The sequence below is a fragment of the Notolepis coatsorum genome (assembly GCF_963971535.1).
Source record: "Notolepis coatsorum genome assembly, chromosome: 11".
In the NCBI taxonomy this organism is placed as follows: domain Eukaryota; kingdom Metazoa; phylum Chordata; class Actinopteri; order Aulopiformes; family Paralepididae; genus Notolepis; species Notolepis coatsorum.
Genome location: NC_140175.1, coordinates 85,032,639 through 85,051,092, shown reverse-complemented (window position 1 = coordinate 85,051,092; position 18,454 = coordinate 85,032,639). Strand labels below are relative to the sequence as shown.

General features: G+C 43.5%; 1 protein-coding gene across 1 annotated transcript; it reads right to left on the bottom strand.

The window, feature by feature from the left end:
• Positions 1–438: 438 nt before the first annotated feature.
• On the bottom strand, positions 439–17,106 carry setd9 (SET domain containing 9). The gene is made up of 7 exons (XM_084324484.1): positions 16,993–17,106; positions 14,031–14,212; positions 9,343–9,489; positions 7,712–7,835; positions 3,272–3,387; positions 1,985–2,090; positions 439–569 (listed from the first exon to the last, which is right to left on the bottom strand). The coding sequence occupies exons 1-7, from the start codon at positions 17,088–17,090 to the stop codon at positions 482–484; spliced, it is 861 nt and encodes a 286-aa protein (XP_084180610.1). The 5' UTR covers positions 17,091–17,106; the 3' UTR covers positions 439–481.
• Between the last annotated feature and the right edge of the window lie 1,348 nt (positions 17,107–18,454).

The following is an 18,454-nucleotide window of genomic DNA, read 5'->3' as shown; positions in this document are numbered from 1 at the left end:
CCTGATGACATGGCAGTGGCCATATTCAAATCTATATCTATATATCTATCCATCCATCCATCTATCCGTCCAGATGGTTTGTGTGAGAGATGTCTGCCGTCACTCAAATACAATGGAGCTAAATGGCACACAAAGCACCAAGAAATAAACAATTGAAAAACCCCAAAGTCTCTAGAAGTCATGACACTCAAGATAATCCAGAGTCCATAATAATACATGGCAAGTGTACTTCGGTATAAAGTGTACATCACTTTTTCTAGCGCTTTGACCACCGCAAACAGAGTGCCATTCAGCTACATTGTATTGGAGTGACAATGATACTGTATCTCCAAAACTCTGCAAATCACACCTAAACTATGTGGATGGATAGACGGATGGATAGAAAAACATGTTTTCCTTTCCTAATGCTGGGTGAACTGCCACTTTAATGTACAACAAGGGCACATCTTATTTGATGTTATTGTGTCTCCAGCCAGTTGACCTAATGCACAACAGTGTAGTAGTTTGAAAAGAGCTCCTCCTCTGCTCGGATGTCTCGGAGGGACACGAGGACCACACACCGCAAAGGCCTGCGAGAGACAAGAGACAGAACACTGAACGAGGACACACACTTAACCCTCCAGTCGTGTCCCCCCCCCCCCCCCCCCTTACTACTGTATCGTCCGGCAGCGTGGCTACATGAGTAGAGCTCCGGACTCATGGTCGGAAGATCACCGGTTCGAGCCGCGGTCAAGGCCGTTGTCGGAAAGTGGTGTTGTTGTCCAGCAGGGGGCACTCTGTCCTCTGGACTTGTCAGTAACAATGCCCCTGTTATGGTGATAGGGACACCATATAGCTGCGAGTGCCGTCCTTCAGATGAGACGCTAAACCGAGGTCCTGATTCGGTCGTTAAGGAACCCAGGGCGCCTAATGCAAAGAGTAGGGGGTTCCCCAACGTTCCTGGCCAAATTCCCAATCAGGTCTCTGACATCAAGGCCACCTAATCATCCCTCCCCTTGGCTGATATCAATCCCTGTCTCCTGAGCCTTTCAGCCATTGTGTAGTAGTGTGATGTGTGCCTAGTGCCAGTGTATAGCAGCCATTGAGCCTGCGTAGCCCAAGGTTGGGTGCTACCAGTGGTGGTGAAGGAGGCAATTTCCACCCTACATTATGGGGAGCGCTTTGAGTGTCTAGAAAAAGCGCTATATAACTGTAATGATCATTCATTCACTACCGTTTTAACTGCCCTTATATTAACACAAAAATACATTAATCATCACCACATTTTAATCAACACCTTTTAAAGCTGTAAACAATGTCTCAGACTAGTGGTTGATATGAATGGGGTTGTGGTTGTGAATGTGTGGGTGTGTATGGGGATGTTTTCCATCTGAGATGAACATCATCTAATAGTGTTATCCATTAATTTCCTATGGTGGTCACCAGGAACACCACAGGTGTTACAATGTTGACTAAAGTTAAACCACTCACATTTTTACATGTTCAAATGCCTAGTGTGGAGGATATAGTGAGGGACTCTCTTATATAGAACTCTCTGCATACTGGCTTAAAACTGGAGTCCAATGCCAACGTCTTCAACAGAGGACTCAAAGTATGGCTGAAATCAAAGCAGCAGTGCTCACATATGTAGACATGGACTGGTTTTGTTGTTTTGATCATGGACTCTTGTTCTGGTAACTATTTGTTCCAATTTGTGATTTTAATTCTGTATTATACTGTTCATTTTATGTGACCTTTTAGAAAAGCCTCAATGGACTGGTGTTGAAAACTAGCACTTGTGCTATAAACATGCAAACAACACATCTGGTCTGTCCACTGTGACTGGTCCAATGTAGCTGTGGTGTCCACTTTAATTAAAAGTTTTCATTCATTCATTCATTCATTCATTCATTGAGGCAATCAAATGTAAAACACAATATGCATGATTGATGACAGTTGTAAATGGGTCAGATTTGAGCCGAACACGCTCCTTTGTGCATCTCACCTCTGTGCCTCGTGTGTATAGTTGACGTTAGGGAGATACTGTCGCAGCTCGAGAGGAAAGGTATCAGGCATGTCGTACTCCTGGTAGCACACGTTAGCAGACCACTCTGAGACAAAGAAACACACCTTATCAATGTACCAGGAAGAAAATGTATTGTAGCCGAATTAATAGAAGCTTGGTTCTGTGCTATGAGAATAGTAAGCACTGAATTAATACAGAGTTGAATGCTATGAGAATAGTGAGCACTGAATTAATACAGAGTTGAGTGCTATGAGAATAGTGAGCACTGAATTAATACAGAGTTGAGTGCTATGAGAATAGTGAGCACTGAATTAATACAGAGTTGAGTGCTATGAGAATAGTGAGCACTGAATTAATACAGAGTTGAGTGCTATGAGAATAGTGAGCACTGAATTAATACAGAGTTGAGTGCTATGAGAATAGTGAGCACTGAATTAATACAGAGTTGAGTGCTATAAGAATAGTAAGCACTGAATTAATACAGAGTTGAGTGCTATGAGAATAGTAAGCACTGAATTAATACAGAGTTGAGTGCTATGAGAATAGTGAGCACTGAATTAATACAGAGTTGAGTGCTATGAGAATAGTGAGCACTGAATTAATACAGAGTTGAGTGCTATAAGAATAGTAAGCACTGAATTAATACAGAGTTGAGTGCTATGAGAATAGTAAGCACTGAATTAATACAGAGTTGAGTGCTATGAGAATAGTGAGCACTGAATTAATACAGAGTTGAGTGCTATGAGAATAGTGAGCACTGAATTAATACAGAGTTGAGTGCTATGAGAATAGTGAGCACTGAATTAATACAGAGTTGAGTGCTATGAGAATAGTGAGCACTGAATTAATACAGAGTTGAGTGTTATAAGAATAGTAAGCACTGAATTAATACATAGTTGAGTGTTATAAGAATAGTAAGCACTGAATTAATACATAGTTGAGTGTTATAAGAATAGTAAGCACTGAATGAATAGACAGAGTTGAGCTGAGTGCTATAAGAATAGTAAGCACTGAATTAATACATAGTTGAGTGTTATAAGAATAGTAAGCACTGAATTAATACAGAGTTGAGTGTTATAAGAATAGTAAGCACTGAATGAATAGACAGAGTTGAGCTGAGTGCTATAAGAATAGTAAGCACTGAATTAATACAGAGTTGAGTGTTATAAGAATAGTAAGCACTGAATGAATAGACAAGAGTTGAGCTGAGTGCTATAAGAATAGTAAGCACTGAATGAATAGACAGAGTTGAGCTGAGGGTAATACCATTGGAGCAGTTGTTGACGTATTGACCCACTGCCAATGGGTTCTCTGGATTGGTCGTCAGCCAGCTGCTGTCGCTCAATCTGAAAGGACCAATCCGGTCCCTCCCACTGCACGATCTGACAAACACAAACACCCTTCAGTGACACTTTTTTGGATGTGAATGTGCATCACTGATATTATAGGGCTGGGTGAAAAATGTCAACATGTCCCATCATAGGTTTATTTAAATCTTTGCATGGTTTAAAAGGGAATGTCACCCATGTTCACATCATGTTCTTCCTGTGCCCCAGGACAGTCCAGTCAGTATGCTCTTCCTGTGCCCCAGGGCAGTCCAGTCAGTATGTTCTTCCTGTGCCCCAGGACAGTTCAGTCAGTATGTTCTTCCTGTGCCCCAGGACAGTTCAGTCAGTATGTTCTTCCTGTGCCCCAGGACAGTTCAGTCAGTATGTTCTTCCTGTGCCCCAGGACAGTTCAGTCAGTATGTTCTTCCTGCGCCCCAGGACAGTTCAGTCAGTATGTTCTTCCTGTGCCCCAGGACAGTTCAGTCAGTATGCTCTTCCTGCGCCCCAGGACAGTCCAGTCAGTATGTTCTTCCTGTGCCCCAGGACAGTCCAGTCAGTATGTTCTTCCTGTGCCCCAGGACAGTTCAGTCAGTATGTTCTTCCTGTGCCTCAGGACAGTTCAGTCAGTATGTTCTTCCTGTGCCCCAGGACAGTTCAGTCAGTATGTTCTTCCTGTGCCCCAGGACAGTTCAGTCAGTATGTTCTTCCTGTGCCCCAGGACAGTTCAGTCAGTATGTTCTTCCTGTGCCCCAGGACAGTTCAGTCAGTATGTTCTTCCTGTGCCCCAGGACAGTTCAGTCAGTATGTTCTTCCTGTGCCCCAGGACAGTTCAGTCAGTATGTTCTCCCTGTGCCCCAGGACAGTTCAGTCAGTATGTTCTTCCTGTGCCCCAGGACAGTTCAGTCAGTATGTTCTTCCTGTGCCCCGGGACAGTTCAGTCAGTATGTTCTTCCTGCGCCCCAGGACAGTTCAGTCAGTATGTTCTTCCTGTGCCCCAGGACAGTTCAGTCAGTATGTTCTTCCTGTGCCCCAGGACAGTTCAGTCAGTATGTTCTTCCTGTGCCCCAGGACAGTTCAGTCAGTATGTTCTTCCTGTGGTGAAGCTCAGGAAAGTGGTGCATGAACACAAATACTGAATGAACTGTCCTGAGGCACATGAAGACCATACTGACTGAAGAGTCCTGGAGCACAATAAGAACATACTGACTGAACTGTTCAGGGATTTTTTTTTTTTTTTTATCCACTTTTTCTCCCATTTTCTATATTTTCTCCCATCCCAATTTCGTATCATCCAATTCAACCCTCCCCTGTCACGAACGCTGTTTCTTGCCTCCCACAAGCCGGCTGCAATGTGGACTAAGTCATACATAGCACAAGTCCCCTCCGGTACTTGAGGTAACAGCAGTCGCATCTTTTCACCTGCGCAGCTCGATCTCTCAGTGGCGAGGAGTAACGCGTGGGAGGCTCACGCTGCCCCCGACACTTCCTGATTCGACTGCGCAGGCGCACCAACCGACCTGTAGGAGTCGCTGTCCACAACGCCCGATCCCCACCCTTCAGTTTCCCTCCCCGTAATACGGCCAATGTGTATTACTGTGGACGACCAGCTAAACTGAAAGCAATGTGGAGCGCTGGGATCGAACAGGCGATCCCAGCGTCTCTGCATTCGTGGCGAGCGCCTTGCCCACTACGCTTGTTCAGGGACATTTCTAAATGATATTTGTGTTTGGCTTTTCAATATAAATGACATGATAGTGATGCGACATCCAATTTCTTCTATACTGAAACTGTCCTCCTGATGCCACTTTAGGTCAAAATGGACTTTACGTTACGTCCAACTTCCATCACCAATTCTCTTTTTATATTTAGTAGATTAGAAATAAATGTAAAAAAATATATATACAGTATATATGACGGTATTGTAAAAATGCATACCTTTGTGCAGATTCATATAGCTATCCCTTAAGGGAACACGCCAACATTATGGTAAATAGTATACCGTCTTCTCCAGAGTCAGACAATAAGATTGATACAAATGTCCTCTCTGTGCACTCAGTAGAAAGCTATCCGGCTGCAAGCTAAGTACAAATTAGCACAAAATAATGGAAGTAGATACGGACCAGCTAGCCTCGCTGTCAGCCTAAAACACCTCTCCCTGAGTCTTAAGCCAGGCTAGTGGTCTGTGTCAATTATTTTGTGCAAAGCTTGGCTGGCTTGCAAACGGATAGATTTCTACTGAACGCTGTTAGATTTAGTTGACTTTCAATTACTGTTACTTATCCTGTGTTGTTGGATGTTGAAGTAAAGTCACTCTAAGTAAATCTCCCCTTGTAATATAATATACAACACATGGGCTCACGGTAGTCTTTTCTTAACACAGGTTTATTGGCATAAACAGCCAAACAATTAGGTTGCTCTCAGGTTCTCTCTGTGTGAGCTGAATAACGAAGGAGACCGAAGAAGCCCTCTCTCCTCCAAGCTGAAATACCAAAGAGAGACCAAGATTCTTTCTCTCACTGGCAGAATATGCCCATTTTGTTATCACCCTCTCTTTTGGTTATCTTCCTTTCTGGTGTCCAAAGTTCAACACAACCTTGGTTCTCCTAGATTTGTTCCCCCTGCGAGAGACACCTTTCATGTCACCATATTTTCATGTCAACTTGGCTTAACCCTTTCACTGCCACACGACAGCCGGTTAACCCTTTCACTGTGACAATACAGAAGGTTAGCCCTTTACATCACACAACCGATGGCGATGCTCCACCATTAGCATCATTAGCTCCGTGTGGCAGTGAAAGGGTTAAGGTCCAAGTGAACTTAGACCTACCGTAATTTTCGGACTATAAGCCGCGGCTTTCCCTCCCATTTTTTCCCGACCCTGCGGCTTATATAACGGTGCGACTAATCTATGAATTTTTACAGCTAACTGGGCGCGCTCCCTCAGCTCTGTGACCGTCAGATCAGACTCCTAAATCTGCTGCAGCAGTGCACGCCTTGCCCCTCCCCCTCACAGACCCACGTCAACAAACCATTACGGCAAGAGTCTAGTGTATGAGCAGCTCAGAGCTCCTCTTTCAACATAACTGAAGCATTAAACAAAATGACCCAGTCAACGAACTATTCACTTTAGTTTATTAATGCATGAGGCGTTGTCTAATGAACAGTTATCTAGCTACTGATGGCTCCTGATATCATCAGTTTGGCATTCGATTTCGCAAGTGCTGGCTAACTGGCTATCGTTCTGTGAGCTAGCGTTGGTACCTGGCTGGCTAACTAGCGTGGCTATCGTTCTGTGAGCTGGCGTTAGTACCTAGCTGGCACTAACTAGCGTGGCTATCGTTCTGTGCGCTGGCGTTGGTACCTAGCTGGCGCTAACTAGCGTGGCTATCGTTCTGTGAGCTAGCGTTGGTACCTGGCTGGCTAACTAGCGTGGCTATCGTTCTGTGAGCTAGCGTTGGTACCTGGCTGGCTAACTAGCGTGGCTATCGTTCTGTGAGCTGGCGTTAGTACCTGGCTGGCTAACTAGCGTGGCTATCGTTCTGTGAGCTGGCGTTAGTACCTGGCTGGCTAACTAGCGTGGCTATCGTTCTGTGAGCTGGCGTTAGTACCTGGCTGGCTAACTAGCGTGGCTATCGTTCTGTGAGCTAGCGTTAGTACATGGCTGGCTAACTAGCGTGGCTATTGTTCTGTGAGCTGGCGTTGGTACCTGGCTGGCTAACTAGCGTGGCTATCGTTCTGTGAGCTAGCGTTAGTACCTAGCTACCGTGACTGTTTAAACAAAAATGTTAATAAATGGGAGCTTCCTCAAACAGCCATCTCTTTCCCGACAATCCCCTCTGTGCACGAACCCTTACATATAGTAATTAAACATTAAAACACCTGCTGCTTATAGTCCAGTGCGGCTTATATATATATGTACACATCATTCAATTTAGCTGCTGCGGCTTATATTCAGGTGCGCCTTATAGTCCGAAAATTACGATATATAATTACTAGAAACAAGTAAAATTATCTACCAGTGCAGTAAGCAAATTTGTCTTGGCAAGATTTCTCTCTCTCTCCTGGTTCCCTCCTTTTCACAGGGTTCTCTCTCCTGATTGGATTGGGAAGAGATACCAGAAATGTAATTTTCTGTTTACTGCAGAGCAGAGGGACTGGGAGACCCAGGTTACAGATCAAATACTATATCAGTGATGGCTGTTGGAATGTAGAGCAATTTAACACTTATTTGAAAAAATAAAATGTACAGCTCCTTTAAAATACATTATAGGGTACCTTCCAGCGCTATTGGAATATTAGTATGAGACATCGCTCACAGCAGGTTGGTTCGTATGTCTAACAAAAGGACAGCCTGTAGCTTCTGAAGAGTGTTTCTTACTTGTAAACGATCCTGGAGATGCCTTTGTCGTTGCCATCGATCAGGACACTGTCGATGCACCGAAACACAAAAGGGTTTCTGATGGACTGGAACAGAATAGGTTCATAAGCCTGGTAGACTGTGCCTTTGTGGGAGAGGACATGGCAATGTTAAAGGTACTATGTATGCTATTATTATTATAAATGATAGAATGTAGTCATTCTACAATTATTATTATTGATAGAATATACTCCCATTCTACTACTATTATTATTATTATTATTATTATTATTATTATTATTATTATTATTATTATTATTATTATTATTATTATTATTATTATTATTATTATTATTATTATTATTATCATCATTATAATTATTGATAGAATATACTGCCATTCTACTATTATTAGTAGTATTATGTTCTACTCTATTATTACTGTTTCTTTCAGGTATCCTTTCTCCTGCCTCCACCTGAATTTCCCCAAGGGGATTAATAACTAAATGATGACTAAAACACGACAACTGAAGTGATGCTGCAGATGAGAAAGGGAAGGCATTCCAGAGTCACGGTCACCCGCTCTATCATCTGATGTCCAGAGGGCTGAAACAGAGTGTCCTTTGTAGCTGGCTATGATCCAATAAAGTCTTTACTGAAGTAGGTACTAGGGTTGAGCAATTAATCAAACATTATTTTCAATTACGATTTTGGCTTCCAATGTTGTCCGATTATGAAAAGTCAGGTCATGTTTTTAAGTCAGGTCATGTTTTTGAGTCAGGTCATGTTTTTAAGTCAGGTCATGTTTTTGAGCCAGGTCATGTTTTTGAGTCAGGTCATGTTTTTGAGTCAGGTCATGTTTTTAAGTCAGGTCATGTTTTTGAGTCAGGTCATGTTTTTAAGTCAGGTCATGTTTTTGAGTCAGGTCATGTTTTTGAGTCAGGTCATGTTTTTAAGTCAGGTCATGTTTTTGAGCCAGGTCATGTTTTTGAGTCAGGTCATGCTTTTTTTTTTTTTTTTTTTTTTTTACTTTGACCAGTCAGCTGGTTCTTTTCGCGTTTATCGCTTTTTCTGGTCAAGTATGACCGACAGAAACAGGTTGAATGGGGGTATAGATGGGGGGAAAGACACTGAGAAAGTACGGCTTGTCCGGGAGTCGAACTCGCTACCCCAGATCCGTGACGCGCACGGTTGTCCCCGACGCCGAAATAGCGTTCGAGGTACGCGGTGAGCTACTGGAGCTCGCCCATGTTTTTGTTTTTCATGTTGAATTATATTTAAAGTTCAAGGAAATCCACAAAACAATGAATAATCGTGAATGGTAAATGGAATGATTAGGTGCCTTGCTCAAGGACACTTCAACACGTTGCCGGGAGGATCCATAATTTAACCGGGAACCTGACGACCGCTCTACCTCCTGAGCCAATGTTAAATAATCGTGATCTTAATATTGACCAAAATAATCATGATGATTTTTGCCATAATCGAGCAGCCCTAGTAGGTACACATGAATAACTCAATCTTTTACAAACCATGATATGCCTTTTAAGCTTTTACTTAAGTAATACGTATTTACTGCAGTTAAATAATTATTGCATTGTAATTCAAAGAACACTCTCTTTATGACATAATTGTCCTGAGGTCTACCATACCTGGGTACATAGCGACTGTGGCTCCTTTAGGCACACGCCCCCTGGTTACAAAGACTCCAGTTCCAGCGAATGGCAAGGAACTCTGCCTCTGTGCGATACAAAACCCCATAGTCCTTAGCATGGCATCATGTTCGCTCTCTGCTCCTGCTATACTCCACAAAATAGGGAGACAGAGCAGACGATAGACAAATTAGGAGTCTCTGTATAGAAGGTTTTATGCAACCAGGCATTCAGCTAAGAACATTTGGTCTTTAAGATCTATAAAGCTGTGATTTAAGATGTTCAGCATGGGGGCCCAAGCTCAGGTCAAGGGCCAAAAGGTCACATGGGTGGTTTGGCCACAAGACAAAAAAAGAAGGGGGAAAAAGGTTTTTAACACTATTCAGAAATGTAACTAGGCATTTGCTTATTATGCCATGACAGTGTTTGTTGATCTGCCTAGGAATGAGCAAGTTATTCAAAATTGCTTCTCAATAATAAACAAATTGACCATATAGCATCCTGTATGTTGTCACTCTATGTGACCTTTTGGAGGGTGTTCTGAAGGTCCAGATTAACACTGAAAGTCTGCGTTTATTATTTTGTATAACTTATATATTGTTTATATAAGATATATATCTTTACGTCATCTGTTTGCCTAACAGTATTCTTCATTCGCCTTATTGTGCGTCCCATTCTTGACGCTGTAGGCGCCAGGGCGCGCGCCCCCTAGACATGTTTTCTAGACATGTTCAGACATGCCCGGACAAGCCCAGAGCGAGCGCATTGATTCTGTACAGGTGAACAGGCTGAGTCCAACAGGGAACTAATATAGAGTATGTGGGGTAGACGACGTGCAGCAGCAGCAGCATTACAGGAAAACTAACAGAGCGAGAGTGAAGACGTCTGGTGCAGTTGTACACAGACCGATAGCGGTGTATCGTTATAGAGAGCTAATGGCTACTTAGATAAAACTATAATATTGTCGAGCCATTATTGGCACAGTATAGTGACTTGTGTAAGCGAAGTAACGTGGAGAGACTTATAGTTAAACCCAGCGACGTTTGGATATAACTACTCATTGGAGACCGTCTGCGGGTTAGCTTCACGTACAAACGAAGCTAACTAGCTACCATCTATGCCAACGGGCTTTTGGATTAATAGCTATTAACCCTGCCATCGGGCGCTAGGAATACAAGGACCGGTTCCGTACGAGACCCCTTCTCCCAGCGACGACAGGATTATCCGACCAGTCTACAGTTTCTCTGGAGCAGGAGCTCTAGAGAGAACCAATCGTCTCCAGCCACCATCTTGCTTTTCCCTGTATCGCCTCGCTTCGTCTCACTCCCTTCAGAGCTCCACCGGTCGATTATCCGTAGTCTAGGAACTATTCGTTACCGTTGACTTTGTTGCACTGACATTCTAGTATTAAAGGAGAACCGTAATAAATAATATGTATGTTTGCTATTAACATTAAAAATGATGCTTGTTCAACTTGTATCCCTGTCCCCGCGCAGTCAATGGAGTGTCCGCCATTTTGTCTAACTGTACTGTCTGGCTAAATTAATATTCTTTAGTAGTGGTTTAATCTAACATATCTCAATACAGTCAGGGTTGTGTAGCCCCTTAGCTACAGAGGGCCTAGAAGAGTTGTATGGAGGGCCAAGTTTGGTCCATAGGCCCTATTTTAAGTGGCCCTAGTGTATCTGCTTCTGTTTTACGCCTGCCACCAACACACTTGACACAAATGGATGTCGATCTTATTATATGATAAGATCCCCTGCGGGGTGCCCCAGGGCTCAATTCTTGGGCCAATTTTATTTGGGCTGTATTTGCTCCCCCTAGGATCGCTACTCCAAGAATTTGACAGATGACAGTCAGATCTACCTGCCATTGAAAAGGAACAATCCTAACCCTTTACAACCATTGTTAGCATGCCTTGAAGATGTCAAAGCATAGGGCGGCTAGGTGGCGCAGGCAAGGCGCTCGCCACCAACGCAGGAGATGCTGGGTTCGAGCCCAGCTCTCGGCGTTGCTACCAGCTTGGCTGGTCGTTCATACTAATACAATTGGCAGTATTAGGGGGTGGGAAGCTGGTGGGTGGGGATCGGACGTTGTGGACAGCGACTCCTACAGGTCGGTTGCTGCGCCTGCGCAGTAGAATCAGGAAGCGACAGGGGCGGCGTGTCCCTCCCACGAAGACCCTCGCTGCTGAGAGATCGCACTGTGCAGGTGAAAAGATGCAACGACTGCCTCCTCGAGTACCGAAGGGGACACGTGATGCAAGGCTTCGTCCACATTGCAGCCGGCTTGTGGGAGGCATGGCCTAACAACGTTTGAGACAGGGGAGGGTAGAATTGGACAATACGAAATTGGGGAAGGGAGAAAAATAGAAAAATGGGGAGAAAAAGTAGATAAAAAAAAAAGATGTCAAAGCATGGTTGGCATTAAATTGTTAAATTTTTAATGACAGTAAAACAGACGTTTTTGTGAAGCCAACAGTCACCAATCTAGGGTTGAAGATTGATTGTGACCTTAAGATGGACAAACAGATCAATGTTGTAGTGGGAAAGAGCTTTTTCCAGCTTAGGAGGCTGTCCAAGGTCAAACTTTTTTTTTTATCTCGTAGTGTTTTTGAAAATGTTGTATGCTTTTATGACCTCTCGTCTTGACTATCCTAATGCCTTATATGTTGGTGTCAGTCAGGCCTCCCTCTCTCACTTGCAGTTAGTCCAGAACGCTGCTGCTAGACTGAAACACGTAAGCGAGAGCACATTTCCCCTCCACTGGCTTCCTGTGCGTTTTAGGATTGATTTTAAGGTTTTACCGTTTGCTATGGGCGGCTGGGTGGCGCAGCGGACCTTGCACTCGTCACCAACGCAAGAGACACCGGGTTCGAATCCGGCTGTCGGCGTTGCCTCCGGCTTGGGCCGGCCATCATACTGGCTCAATTGGCAGAGTCAGCGGGTGGAAGTCGATGGGTGGTAATCTGGACATTGTGGACAGCGACTCCTACAGGTCGGTTGGGGGACGCCTGCACAGCAGAGACAGGAAATGGCGGGGGTAGTGTGAGCCTCCCACACGTTACACCTCGCCAATGAGAGTCCGCGCTGGCAGGTGAAAAGATGTGACAGGCTGCCTCCTCGTGTATCGGAGGGGACACGTGATGCAAGGCTTCTATCCTCTCTACAACCGGCCAGTGGGGGGCATATGCAAGCAACGTTCAAGACAGGGGAGGGGAGAATTGGAAACACGAAATTGGGATGGGAGAAAAATAGGAAAATAAGGAGAAAAAGTGGATAAAAAAAATATTTTTTTTACCGCTTGCTTTTAAATGTCTGATCGACTTGGCACCGGGCTACCTCTTGGACCTGCTGGAACCGTATGTTCCTCCAAGGTCCCTCAGGTCCTCTGATCAGCTCCTCCTGGCTGTTCCCAAGTCCAGGCAGAAGCTTAGGGGGTAGCCCCAAAGCTCTGGAATGAGCTGCCACTGCATGTTAGGCAGGCCCCCACTGTTTAAATCACACCTCAAAACTCATTTGCTTTGGCTTTAAACAGTTTGAGAGACCTGCCTTTTTATGTGACATATTGTATATGTTTTATTGTGTGCTTTTATCTTAAAATTTTATAAACATTTTGTTGTGGGACTTGTACAGCGCTTTGGTCAAAACAATTTTTTTCCCCACTTTTTCTCCTGTTTTTCTGTGTTTTTCTCCCATCCCAATTTAGTCGCTATGCCAATTCCCCCCTCCCCTTCCTGGTCGTTGCTTGCATGTGCCCCCCACTGGTCGGTCTAGGGAGCCCTGAAGTCTATCAAATGCTTCCTCCGAGACATAGGAGACAGCCAGCAGCATCTTTTCACCTGCCAGCACGGACTCTCATTGGCGAGGTGTAACGTGTGGGAGGTCACACTACCCTCGCCATCTCCCTCCCTTGCTGTGCAGGCGCCCTGACCGACCTATAGGAGTAGCTGTTTACAACGACCAGAATACCACCCCACCGGCTTCCCTCCCGCTGACTCTGCCAATTGAGCCAGTATGACGGCCGGCCAAGCCGGAGGCAACGCTGACAGCCGGATTCGATACCAGTGTCTCTCGCGTTGGTGACGAGCGCTTAGTCCGCTGCGCCACCCAGCCACTCGTTTTTAAAAACATTTTAAGATTTATTTTTTTGCATTTATTGCTTTTCATGGTCAGACATGACCGACAGAGGAGGAGAGGATGAACGGGAGAAGAGGCGGGGAAGACATGCGACAAATGTCACCGGGAGCGGGAGGCGAACCCGGGACGGCCGCGTAGGTGAGCGAGGCACTATGCGGTGCGCCACGAGGGCGCCCCGGTCAAAACAGTTTTTAATGTGCTTTATAAAAGTGGATTGGATTGGAATGGAAGTTGAATTAAACGCTAAACAAAACCGACTACAAATTCTATGGATCTCCAAGATCACAATATGGACACTCCCCATTATACCTGTTATGTCTTATTCTTATTACTTGTATTATTGCACAAAATAATGTCTTATTCTCATTCCTATTCTTATTACTTGTATTATTGCACAATCGCTGCGGGCATGACCTCCCGCATTTCACTGTATGCTTGTATGCCGTGACAAATAAAACTCTTGACTTGACTTGACCCCATCCATGTTGCACCAGACCATTTAATCCGTTACAGACATGATAGGCAGGAGGTTCGGGAACTGAGCCTAACCTCCACACATCTCCTCTGTGTAGTAATGGGCTTGTGTAGCAGGAGGCAGTAGACTGAGGGCTTCTTCCTGCCTGACCATGTCTCTCCTGAGTAGGGCCCTGAAGAGCAGCAGCAGACTCTCTGACACCTCCTCATCTGGAACCAGCTTGTCTTTGGAGCCCGCTGTCACCTGGCGAAGAGTTCTACAACGAGTAGCACAGAGGACAGAATAGACGATGGACTTGTCAGCAGTTGAAAAATGAAAAAGGTCAACAAAGTCATGGTAATTTCCCCTCAAAGTATGTGTATGTTGCGCTTTAAAAGCATTTCCCTTGCAAATCCGGAAGAAAATAAGACTAAAGCAGAGATATAAGACGATTTAACTTAAGCTGAAGAGCGTTTTAATGGCAAGACCTTTACCTGTATGTCAGGTTAATATGGGCCATCAGTGGCAGAGGGGGGAATGCCATTCAACATAATAGGGATAATAATGATGAATTGAAAATGGGGGACCCTGATGTAAACAAGACGAAAGTCTTTCTCTGGTCTGCATCCCCTTAACAATTGTATGTATTGAGCTGTACTGTACCCATTCTGCAATCTGTTAATAAAGTTTTCAATCAATCAATCAATCAATCAATCAATCAATCAGGGATGGGCACGGTTATTACATGGTGTGACAGGGGCATGAACTTACACTTTTTGAACACACGAGGGCGATAATATACAGGTTTTCTGCTATTCTGGTAATCAGCTCTGGCACCAGTTTACTACATGGAAATGCCAGAGTGAACCTTGTATTGTAGTTGATATACCTGTGCATTTAATGTTCGCTATTGTCCATTTGGCTACGAATTCCAATCTGGCTTCAGAACATCCCACTCCACTGACACATGCCTTCTCTATTTGAACGACCACATCAAACAAGAGGTGGATGCGGGCAAATACTGCGGCATGGTCATGCTGGACCTACAAAAGGCCTTCAACACTGTCAATCACTCCATTCTGATTGACAAGCTAAAAGCAATTGGTTTTGATAGTCTATCAGTGAGCTGGATGCAATCCTACCTGGAGGGGAGAGAACAGATGGTGGAGGTAAACGGTACCTACCCCCCCCCCCTCCCAGTGAGCTGTGGTGTTCCACAAGGAAGCATACTAGGACAACTACTCTTCCTAATTTATGCAAATGACATGTCGTCAGCTTGTGACTGCAACTTGTTCTTGTTCGCGGACGACTCAGCCCTGCTGGTCTCTGACAAGAACAAGTTGCAGGTTGAAAAAACCCTCAACTCGGAACTCGGCAGAATCCATTCTCTTCGGATCAAATAACAAACTCAGCAAGACCGACGGCTTCTCAGTTACAGTGGGTGACAATATTGTCACAAGGAAATGAAATTACATACCTGGGTTCCATCCTAGAGGCAAATCTTTCCTGTGACAAAATGGCATCCAATGTAATAAAAAAAAGTCAACCAACAAACTAGATTCTTGTACCGAATCTCCTCTCTGGTAAACAAGAATACCCTGAAGACTCTGGCAGGAGCACTCATTCAAGGGTACTACGACTATGCTTGCACCTCATGGTACCAAAGCACCTCAAAGGTGCTAAAAACAAGATTACAAACATCACAAAACAAACTGGTCAGACTACTACTTGACCTTACTCCTAAAACCCACCTCACCCCTGCCCACTTTGACTACCTAGGATGGCTTAGAGTAGACGACAGAGTACAGCAACTTGCAATGGGCCTGGTCTACAAGATACACTACACCACTCAGGTACCCATGTACATGTCGAAATACTTCCCAAAGGTCAGTGAATACCACATCCACAACACCAGAGGGAGTTCCACAAATCATGTGCAACCCAGATTCTGCTCAAACAAGGGACTAAACACCTTTCGCAATTATGCCACAACAATGTGGAACGCCCTACCCACAGCCGTAAAAAAAATTTGAATGAAACTTCCCACCGTCAGTCTGCAGGGGAAGGAGAGCAGCCAAACCAGGAGATGTTTCTACTTGCTTTAAGAGTCAAATACAAATATACCTTTTATTTTATTTACGAGACCAGTGACAGCTGTAGAAGTAGACTTGAATGTAGGTAGGAATGTTGATTTTAGGGGTTATTTATTTAGGTCCTTATTTATTTGACTAATAAATAGAAACCAGTCGCAATTATAGTGATTTGTTTAGTGACAGTGAGGATAGTGAGGGTGGCATTTTAAAATAAAATACTTTAATATTGCCGCCTTCAAATGCCCATCCCTAATTCATAGGGAGCACTGTGCAGCTTTTCAAAACTATGATTCTCAAGGTAACATGTGTTGGATAAAAATACTATAACCCACAAAGATGTAGCCTACGGATGATGATGTGTAAAAGTGCCTTTTTGGTGGCAGTCATATCTGGCAAATGATGAGCATCGGTCAGGTCTAGGCTACACGTTTACAGTGAATGTGAATGCAAATAAAGACTGTCACAGCCTGTGTAAACTATTACTGTGCACGTGTCATTATTTTCTGAGTCCATTTTATTTCAGCTGTCACATAATTGCATAAATCAATCAGACTAAAGTGTAAACAAAGAGGACACTGCGACAATAAACCAAATGGGCCTTTAAGCAATATCTGAAAGGAGCTATTTTGAAAATAAATAAATTAATATCTTCCTGGGGGGGGGGGGGGGGGGCATGATATTTAGGGGTGATGCTCTTATTTCACCTCGCTTGACTTGCCTGGATGTTTGACCCACTGGGATGAATGAATGAATGAAAACTTTATTTAACAGATTGCAGAATGGGCTCAATACACACAATTGTTAAGGGGATGCAGACCAGAGAAAGACGTTTGTCTTGTTTACATCAGGGTCCCCCATTTTCAATTCATAGTGGTGAGTGACATTTATGACATACACAACATACATGACATTATGAAGCCTACTAAGTAAGTACGTACATTAAATTGACTACAGAATAGACTACCTCTCGTTTTTGCGCAGGTTTAGTGCGATCCAGGGGACAAATCTGTGTCGGTAGGATTTCCATTTGGTATGAAATGTTTCCAGAGCAGTTCTTAACATAATGTGCCTGTGGAGGCTGACATCTTTCTCAGGACAAACTGGTTAAAATGCGCTACCGCCATCTGGTGACAGGTTGAGACAGTGCTGTAAAAATGCCATTAGGACAGTTACATGATATGCCTGTGTAGACCGGGTCAATTTTCAGAAAATCATAACCCTGAAGGCATTTCGTGTTTATTTTTGGTACACAACATTTCTAGGGGTATTAAGTGGTGCTGAATCCAAATCTGCTGTATACCAAGCTCAAAAATGTCAAATAAGGCCTCGAAATTGAGAAATACAACATGGCCGCAACGCCAGGCTGAAATCTATTTAAGTGCATATCTTTTTGACTAAACAAGGTAGAAACATGAATGAAATGTGTTTTTATATGTTTGCATACATGAGGAATTTAAAATCATATCCTGATTTTAGATCAGTTGTGAAAATGTTGCTTGAAACTAATATTTATAGCAGAAACTGTGGTTGTTATTGATGCATAACTCATCAACCAAATAAGAAAGAAAAGCAGGATGATCCCAGGCCATGGATTTATTCATCAAACTCTTTTCGCTTGAATTTTTTTAATCAACATGCCATTTATGCAAATTAGATAGTCCTTAATATGCATACAGTAGCTTAGGTACAGTAATTTATTGTCAGTCATCAATCGTATTCAGGCAGGTGTCGCAGGTGTCTTGCAGTTGCATGATTCATCCAATGCCACTTTTCCTGAATAGAATAGATTATAATATAATATAATAAAATAAAAATATAATTTTACCATATCAATATAAGTGAATGTTCAAGTTTCTTTATTAGTTGTCATACAGAATACTTTGCATAAAATGTTTCTTTCTGTGTTGCTCCTGAGAGTGTGCTAGATAATAACAAGATAGTATAAAATAAGTATAATAAGTATAAAATAGAAAGTCAAGTACATAAACAAGTGTAAACAACAAAATTGTTCAGTGTATCTATATATACAGTACAGCTGGTACAAGAATGGTGAAGTATAGCTTAGCTTGTGGTGCCACCTTGTAGTGGTGAGGTGCAATAAGGAATGAGAATGATGTGCAATTTCCTTACCAATAATATAAATATAAAGTGTAAAGTGTGTCTAAAGTGGTAAAGTGGGTGCTACAGTGTGTTGTTTATTTAAGTGAGTGTATGTGCGCTGTGGGTGTGTTGATGGTTTGCTTATTGTTCATTGTTCATTCATTGAGCATCCTGATGGTCTGGGGATAGAAGCTCCTTCTGAGTCTCTCTGTGCTTGCTATGAGACTCCGGTATCACTTGCCTGACCGCAGCAGTTCAAAGAGGCAGTTGTTTGAGTGGCTGGAGTCTTTGATTATTCTCTTAGCCTTGCCCATGCACCGCTTGTT

What these genes read in the sequence shown, in the direction of transcription:
- setd9 (XM_084324484.1), bottom strand. Translation starts at nt 17,090, where the DNA reads ATGTTAAGAACTGCTCTGGAAACATTTCATACCAAATGGAAATCCTAC. An exon ending in CACAGAGGAGATGTGTGGAG is followed by an intron (nt 9,490 to 14,030) that starts GTTAGGCTCAGT and finishes TGTGGAGTATAG; the next exon opens with CAGGAGCAGAGAGCGAACAT. An exon ending in ATCTCCAGGATCGTTTACAA is followed by an intron (nt 3,388 to 7,711) that starts GTAAGAAACACT and finishes TGTGTTTGTCAG; the next exon opens with ATCGTGCAGTGGGAGGGACC.